We start from the raw sequence: 9,018 nt of genomic DNA, 5'->3' as shown, positions 1-9,018 counted from the left end.
ACCCATCTGCCTGCCGTCAATTGCTAATATTTTGTCACATTTAATTAATCTCTCTTTATATATGTGCATATAATTTTATACATGTATACATAATTTTGCTCAACCATTTAAGGGTTAATTGAAGAAATCGGGACATGTCAAACCTAAATACAGCGGATATACAGTATCTCATAAAAGACAGTATCCTACATAACCACGGTATACCATTATAATAGAAAATTTACCATTCATTTAATACTATTATCTAAAACAGAGTTTTATTCAAATAGTTCCAATTGTCTCAAAAATGCTCTTTTTTTCTTTTCTTTTGATCCGGATCCACTCCTCACACCCTACACAAGAAAAACTCTTAAATGATGAGAATCTAAATGTAAAAAATGAAACTGCAAGTTCTAGAAGAAAATATGGGTGAATTCCTCCACAGCTTGTGTTTAAGAAAAGGCGAACTATGACTCAAAATCCAAATGCAATAAAAAATGAATCCATTTGACTACATAAAATTTTCTTTAACTTTTCCGTGTCTAAAACACCATGATTAAAGTCAAAAGACAGCTGACAAACTGGGAGAAAATGTTTATCACATATATCATAGATAAAGGGCTAATATCACTAACCTATGAAGGACTCTTTAAATTTGAGGGGGAAATGTGAAAATCAGATAGAAAAATGGGCAGAAAAATATGAACAATTTGTGAAAAAAGATGTAAAAATGATTTTTAAACTTATCGAAAACTATCACTTCATTTACTATAAGAAAAATGCAAATTATAGCTACACTGAGGATAGAAGTTCAGAGTGAAAATAAAAAAAAAAACACTAAAAAAAGAAAAAAAATGTTTGTAGAAATATATACCAAAAACAATGAGGAAATATGAAAATTGGTGCGATCTGAATACGGTCTATAATTCAGTTAAAGGTCTTGTATTGATGTCACCTTCTTGATTTTGGTTATTATACTCTGGTTATATAGGATGTTATCATTGGGAGTAACTGGGAAAAGGCCACACAGCAAGAGAGACTGTCCTCTCTCTTCTGAGGTCCGAAGAGATAACTGACAGCCAAAGGGGCAAAATCAGGGCCAAGTGTAGGGCAAGGTTGGGTCAAGGTCTGTGCCCCAGCAAGTAGGGTAACAGAGGGAGGGAAGGGCCAGTCTTGGGGGAGGGGTCAGGCAGAGGCCACTGGCGATAATCAGGGATGCTGGAGAGTCACAGAGGTGGGCAGGGGACAGGTCTTTACCTGAGGGCCCTTGAGGCAAATCTCAACAGAACCAGATTGTGGCAGTGGCCACCCTGGTGGTCCCCGCACTCCGAGAATCCCTCAGAAAACACTCTTTCCTAAAGATAATCTCAAGATGTCACCTCACACCTATTAGTATGGCTATTACAAAAAATAATAATAAATAAGGAAAAATAAGGAGTGTTGGCTAGGATGTGGAAAAAAAGGGAATCCTCACGCACAATTGGTGGGAGTGTAAATTGGTGCAGCCATTCTGGAAAACAGGATGGAGGTTCCTTAGAAGATTAAGAATAGAACTACCATGTGATCCGGCGATTCCACTTCTGGATGTACATCCAAAGGAAATGAAATCAGGATCTGGAAGAGATATCTGCCCTTCCCTGTTCATTGAAGCATCATTCGCAGTAGCCAAAGTATAGAAACGACCTAAGTGCCCACTGATGGATGAATGAATAAAGAACATGTGTGATACGTATACGCAGCGGAATTTTATTCAGCCTTAAAAAGAAGGATCCTGCCATTTGCGACACAGATGAACCTAGAGGACATTATGTTAAGTGACATGAGCCAGACACAGAAAGGCAAACGCTATGTGGTCTCACATATATGTGGAACCTAAAATAGTCAAACTCATGGAAGCTGAGTATAGAACGGTGGCTGCCAAAGGCTGCAGGGAGGAGAAAATGGTGAAATACTGGTCAAAGGGTACAAAGTTTCAGTTACACAAAATGAATAAATTCTGGAGATAGAACGTACAGCGTGGTACCTGTAGTTAACTACACTGCATTGTATATTTGAAATTTGCTAAGAGACTTGATCTTAAGTATTCTCACCACATACCAAAAAATGGTAACTATATCAGGTGATGAATATGTAAGTTAGCTTGATTGTGGTCATCATTTCACAATGTATGTGTATATCGAAACAGGTTCTACCCTGTCACAGTCAGCTTTTAAGGTCCCCCCATTCAAGGAAGCTGGCCAGGCTGAGAGAATGGGGCTCCTGGGCGGAGAGCACCCAGGCTGGGCTCAGGGATGGCCCAGTCAGCACTAGGCAGGCCCCCATGTTGTGACGACATTGCCCCAATGCTCAGCCTTTGATCCACCCTATATGGGTCATGAGATCTCCTGTAGTCCTTACTGTGGCTCAGGTGTAACCAGTCACCTGAGTGTGCTTCCTGTGACCACTAAGCAATTCTGTGTTCCTGTATACAAGACATCTGGCATCCACCTGAGTGAATTTCTTTGCTTCATCTTCACAACTACCCTGAGAAATTCATGAAACCTTAACCCTGTTAAAAGATGGGAAACTAGAGTTCAAGATGAGATGTGACTTCCGCCAGGGACAAACTCAAGTGAGTTGGGGAACTGAGTCTAGCTGATCCAAAGATCTAATTCTTCTCCAGTTCATATGGGGGAGGGACCTCACAGCAAAGTGCCCTAAGAGGCTTACCAAAACGAATTTAACAATTCTGTTAATGGCATTGGTGGCAAGGGCCATTAATGGAGATTTACGGTGTTTTAAATTATTGCCGCGTGGTGAAGGTTGCTGTAGTAAACATTCCTGTGCAGACAACATTGTCCATATCTTTTTACTTCAGGAAAATTCCAGGAGCAACATTGGTGCAAAAGGCACACATGCTTTTGAGGCTCTTAAGATTCATGCTTATCAATCGCCAAGTCACTTTCTAGTACTATTATTCTCATGGACACTCCTCCTGGCAATGCCGCTTCCTCACAATTGGTACTGTCCACTGGTAAATGGGCTGCCATGAGAGGTGATGAGCTCCCCCTCCTGGAGGGTTTAAGTAGGTGCAGTGTGACTGCTCAGGGCTGCTGGGGTCAAGAGGGAACTTGCACTGGGCGCAGGTGAGGCTTGGGCAACTTAAGGAAGCTTCCAAGTGTCTGGGCCTCTTGGGCTCAGACTGAAAGTTCTGATTTTCTCTCTCTCTTTCCTCTTCTAAGTTCCCCTCTAAGCCTTACTATTTCTGCTCATGCTTTCCCCAGGTACTTGCACTGTTCCCAGAGCTGCCACCCACGTCCTGAACAGGGGTGCTGAGTGTTAGGCTGATCTGGCCTTACTTTGACTCCTGTAGGATGCTCAGGCTGTGGTGGTGAAGGGGACTCACTTGGTGTCACACAGACCTGTGGATGCTTTGGGGACAGGTCACTTCACCTCCCTGAACCTCAATTCTCCTCCTCTATGAAATGGGGATCACTGTAGCCCTCCTCCCACAAGGCTGTTAAATGAGACAAGCATGTGAATACTCACTATAAATGTAAGTCTTCAATAAAGTTATTATTTATTTTTATTGGTTTGGATTTGTTCATAAGAGGCTGAAAATAGGACTAGCCTGCATGTGATGCTGTAGGCGGCTTTCCACTTAATGGGATTTGAGGGTCCTTTCTCTTCCTACCTCCAAAATATGCTGCTCATTATGCCACTTAAATATCCATCATTAGTCACCTCTGTGGATTAAGGCCTGGTGGCTGATCATATTTTCCAAATATAGACAAGTACCAAGCAATAGGCTATGGGTTTTACATATATAATCTCAGTGCATCCTGACCAGCGTCCAGTGAGTGCCCTGTAGATGCCGTTATTAGCCCCATGTTCCAGATGAGGACACTGAAGCTCAAAAAGATAAAGTGATTTGTCCAAGGTCAAGTAGCCAGTAAATGACATTTCAGGCAGGACAGCAGGAATACATGTAGGTAAGGCTGGCCTCTCCCCACCTGGGACCTTCTCCAATACTCCTTATTGATTACTAGAAGCGTTTAAGCGTCTTCCCACCCACTCCCTTTGGGGGACACAGGCAGGTAAGTCACTACATTGTAGGATTAACGGAGTAATAGCAACAACAATGCCTTCCACTGAGGGAGTATTTACTCAGTGCCAGGCATGGGGCTTGGGGATTTACACATGGTGCATTTCATCTTGCAAGGGCACCGTGACTAGTCACTGCTGTCATCTCCATTTACAGGGAAGGTAACTGAGCTCAGAGATTCTAAATATTTACTGAAGGTCACACAGTAAATATGCTCTGAGATTCCAAACTTATCGTGTGGGGACCTAGAGGTGTGTCCTTTCCGAAAGTGAGAAACCTCAGGGGTGAAGGGACAAGGAAGAGGGTGGAAGGCCACCTGGAGGCGGTGGCCTTTGAGCTGGGACTCGCAATGTAAGAGTGTGTCAGGTAGGTGGGAAAGGGCTGGCATCCTGGGCAAGGGGCTCAGAAGGAGCAGAGATATGGCTGTGTGTAAGTAGCAGGGCGGTCAGAGAGTGGGGAGCACTTCCGGGGTCAGAGCGGGGGAGGAGGACGGAGGTGGGAGTAAAAGAGGAACTTAGAAGGGGGCGCTAGGGCTGGAAGGTGAAGGGCCTCAGATGCCAGGCTCAGAGCTGTGCCTTGGTCCTGCAGGTGCTGGGGAGAGAGGCGGAGGGATTAGATGTGTGCCAACTGTGGAGACAGGTGCGGGGCCAGAGGCGGGCAGCCTGGGAGGAGACACTAGCCTCCAGCCTCAACACCTCGGTTCCAGCCTCCGTGCTCTCCCCACGCCAGCGGAAGAAAAGGCAGAGACGACCAGCACTTCCCCGGGGGGCTGGGAAAGTGGGGAGGCACCGGAACCAGTAAATCCCTAACTCCCCCGTCTTGACCGATTTATTGCCTTTATTATTTGAGCGATGTTACTGGAGGGAAATGCTGAACTCAATTAGGGAGTCTCTCAAAAAGAGGCATTTCAGGCAGGACAACAGGAATACTTGTGGGTAAGGCTGGCCTCTCCCCACCTAGGACCTTCTCCAATACTCCTTATCACCATCGATTACTAGAAGAATTTTAGCGTCTTCTCGCTCACTCCTTCGGCAACAGAACCCCTTGGTTTCACCCTCTAACTTCTCTTCTCCGGCGTCCTTCTGTCTTTACTCCCTCAGATTTCATGTCTGCTTCAGATTTAGAGACGAAAACAGAACCGGTCCGAAAATACTACGGGGAGGGTGGTGAGCGGCGAAGACCTTCCCGGGAGCCTGTGCCTTTAAGGGAAGGGGCGGGGCGAGCCCTAGGGGGCGTGCCTTTGGAACGGGGTTGTGTAAAGGGCGGGGCTGAGCGGGGCGAGCCCTGGACCAGCCCCGGGACCAGTTCCAGACGCTGCAGCGGGCGGGGACCGGGAAGGCCGCGAGGCCGCGGCGGGGTCGTGTTTCGGAGGTGGCGGGTGAAGGCCCGGCCTGAGGTAAGAGGAGGCTGCCTGCCGTCTAGGGAGCCGCGGGAGACCCGACTCCCGGAGTTTAACTTCTCAACCCCCGTCGGGTCTGGGAAACTGAGCACATAAACTTTCTAGGCGTCTGGCGCCTAGAAAGTGCAACCGCAAAGGTGGTCACAGTTCCAGTTTTCTGCCCCTGTCCCTTCCTATTAGATCTGCAGAACTTCCGAGCGTCTGAGCGCCTGGCAACGGACAGGCGCACAGGAGGCGCTCAGTAAATACTCCCCGGTAAATGAGTACAAGAAATCCGCGGCCAACAGAAAAGAGACCTCAAGTTGGGAACACCAGAGGCGCGAGGATCTGTTGAACCTTTCTCGTGTACTCTGAGGGGCCAGCATCGGTCTCCATTTTACGGAGGAATCAGAGGCTCAGAGAGGTGAAGTGACTTCCCCAAGGCCGCACACCTCCCGCGTGACTAAGACTGAATTGAAAACCTGGAGTCTCCGGTTCCAAGTCAACCCTTCTAAGTCGGTGAAGAAGTTCAGGGAACAACAGAAAGGGGAAGAGTCAACAGGTGAAGGAAGTGCTGGGACCTGCCGCTTGTACCCCCTCCTCTCCCCTCTTCTTCCTCAGGGCCTCCTTCTCTTACCCCTTCTGCCTCTGCCAGGGTGTTGAGAAACGCCTGTGCAAAGGATTGCAAAAAAAAAAAAAACCAAAAAAAAACGTTTTCTGAGCTGTTTTTCTTGATGGCGAAATAAAACTTGTTCATCTATGATGTGCAGAAGAGAGCCAAAAGAAGGAAATTGGTGTGCCGAAGATTTTTTTTTCCCCCCAGTTTAATTTCTCTGGAAGAAAAACGAAGTCGGTTTTGCCCCGATGTTGAAGGCTAAGACAGTCCAGCTGGAATCTGCTAGCAGACTGTGTGACTTTGAGCGATTCACTTCCCTCTGGGCCTCGATTTCTCTATCAGAGGCACTGTTGGCTCCTTGCTGTGTGACCTCGGGAAGGTTATGGAATTCCTCTGAGCCCAGCTTCCTCCTCTGTAAAAGAGGTGGGGACAATAACCTCTACAGAGTTGTTCTGGGAACTAAATAAGGGTGGCAAGGCCCAGGGCTGAGAGTGAGGGAACAGCCTGGCTCTGCGCCCCAGTTCACTCATCTGTGAAATGGAAGTAATAGCCGTGCCCCCTCCAAGGGGAATTGTGGGCATTAAATGGGGTCATCAGGTGTTAAGTTCTTGGCTGATTGTAAGACACAGAACAGCGTTGCTCAGTAGTTTCAAACTGGTGGCCCAGAGGCCAAGTCCACTCCCAGATGTATGTTTTTTTTCTGTCCTTCTGAGGGCTTGCCCCGTCACCACCTCGGCCTACTTCCTGTATTTATCTCACCCAGCTGGCCCCTGGAGGCAAGAATCTCTGGATTCAGATCTCAGGATTCCAAATCTCAGGATAGTCCCTTCCAGCCTTCATATTCTGGTTTCAGGCTAGAGAAGAGGACCCTAGGTTTCCATGGAGACATTACTGGGGGCACAGGAGGAAGGGCGTCTGTAATCTGTGTGCAGAATGAATGGGAGTGGGGACTGGGTCCCTCCAGCAACCTCCATCCGGAATATGGGTTTTCTACATTGGTTTTCCTTTGGTGGGGGGAGGTGGGAGGGCAGTTTCTCAATTGAAAAAGTTTTTAAGCCCCTCCTATAGGTTCCTGGGGTCTTCAATGACACTGTCCTTCCTTCTTACTCACACCCTGTAGGCCACTGGAGCTGCCAGCCATTTTAAACTGAAACACTGCAGAAGGGGAAGCAGAGTGTGAGGGCCAGGCCCCGTGGGGGCTCATGGCCGGCAGACAGCTGCATCTGCACTGGGTGCCGCATTTACTCTATGTGCTGCTGATGGTGGAGACAATGTCTGGGGCCAGCGACCCATCTACAGGCACCCATACCAGCCCCGAGTTTCCAGCCTCATATGTGAACCAGAGCCCTGTGGTGGACGTGAGTATCTAGGCAGGAAGCTGCCATCAGGTGGGGGTGTACTCATTCCAATCAACAGATATTTATTGAGCATCAACTATGTGCCGAGCACTGAGCCGATCCCTCGGATATACCAGGGAACAATCAAGACAAAAATCCCTGTCCTCACAGAACTAAGAGTCTCCTGGGAAGACAGAAAAAGAAGTAAACAGGTCAAATTCAGGTGGTAAGATGCCAAGTGTCCTGCCAATAATAGGATCGAGTTATATCGGAGAGGCGGGACTGTGAGGGGGTGGGTGTATTTCCAACTGTTTCAGATTAGGTGGTCATAGATGACTTCTATGAGGAAGTGATCTTTGAGCCAAGCCCCGAATGGAGAAAAGAAGCCATTTGTACAGTCATCTGGGGGAAGAGCATTCCAGGGGGGCGAGAACAGCAAGTGCAAGGGCCCTGAGGCAAGCTTGGTGTGTTTCTATAACAGCGAGGAGGACAGAGTGGCTGTAATAGACTGAGTGAGGGGGGAGAGTGTTAAGAGATAAGGATGGCAAGCTAGTGGTGGCCAGATTATAAAAGGCCATCTAGGCTGAGGCTAGGAGGTAGGATTTGTTTTATGATAGCCGGTAGCCAGTGGAGGGTTTTAGGCAGAGGAATGTCAAAATTAGATTTATTTCTTCAAGGGATCTCTCTGGCTTCTCTGGGGAGAATGGATTTAGAGGGGTGAGTGGCAGCAGGGGGATCAGTGGGGAGGCTCCTGCAGCTATCCAGGTGAGCGATGGTGGGTGTGGGAGATAGGAAAGCAGTGGTGGGTTTTGGGACACATGTTGGAGGCACAACGAGCAGGATATACTGATGGATCAGGTGGAGGGGCGTGGTGGTGGGAGAAAGGGAGGCGTCAAGGGCGGCTTCAGATTCCTGGCCTTAGATGGCGGTGCTGTTGACTTCGATTCATGGAGGGAGGGACAATGGGGATTGCTGGGGTGAAAGGCAAGCAGGAGGGTACGGGCCACTGAGAACTTGCGTCATTCCATTCGATGTCTATAAGCGGGGGAGAGGTCACAGTGGATCCAGTGTGAGCAGCTGAAGGGAGGGAACCACGCAAGATGACCCCCTGGAGTCCTCTCCAACGCAGGGGGCTGGGGTTCTTTCTTCCCTTGTTTCAGCAGGAAAATGAAATACCCTGGTACCAATGCTCTAACAGTGTTTTTAGCGCCCTCGCCAACTTTATTGGGTCACCAAGTGCATTCATGTCCCCCCTCTAAGGCAGGCGAACAGGTAATTATGCCCATTTTACAGATGAGAAAGTGGTTTGTCAATACCGAGGTTATAAAATTGCTGCCTTTGGGGGTGTGCTCCTTGGGGTCGGGAAAACTGGGGTTAACTGTAGTTTGTGCCTTCTCCGATACAGATGACTTTTTCTGTCATCTCTCTGAGTCATCGAGCACCGTGCCAAGCTCACCAAATCATCCCCCAGCCGCCTGAGATGAGTATGATTATCTCTGTGCTATAGATGAAGACACTGAGGTTCAGGGAGGGGAAGTTGCCCACACAGAAAGTAACAGAGTAGGGATATGAACTCATGGCCACCTCGTGCCGAATTCACACCACCTCCTAGGACTGACGCGGG

At 48.1% G+C, this 9,018-nt stretch overlaps 1 protein-coding gene across 3 annotated transcripts in view; it reads left to right on the top strand.

Moving 5' to 3' along the window:
* Positions 1-4,853: 4,853 nt before the first annotated feature.
* The window catches only part of SLC8B1 (solute carrier family 8 member B1), a 24,788-nt gene continuing 20,623 nt past the window's right edge, over positions 4,854-9,018 (top strand). The window contains exons 1-4 of one of the 3 annotated variants that reach the window (XM_023528242.1): positions 4,854-4,998; positions 5,164-5,229; positions 5,643-6,003; positions 7,178-7,415. In XM_023528242.1, the coding sequence (XP_023384010.1) occupies positions 7,260-7,415 (156 nt within the window). In that variant the 5' untranslated portion in view covers positions 4,854-4,998; positions 5,164-5,229; positions 5,643-6,003; positions 7,178-7,259. The other 2 variants (XM_023528240.1, XM_023528241.1) reach the window with 2 other exon arrangements.

The sequence above is a fragment of the Pteropus vampyrus genome, unplaced genomic scaffold (assembly GCF_000151845.1).
Source record: "Pteropus vampyrus isolate Shadow unplaced genomic scaffold, Pvam_2.0 Scaffold23, whole genome shotgun sequence".
Taxonomy (NCBI): domain Eukaryota; kingdom Metazoa; phylum Chordata; class Mammalia; order Chiroptera; family Pteropodidae; genus Pteropus; species Pteropus vampyrus.
Note: the sequence above shows the minus strand (reverse complement) of the source record. Positions and strands in the feature narration are given on the sequence as shown.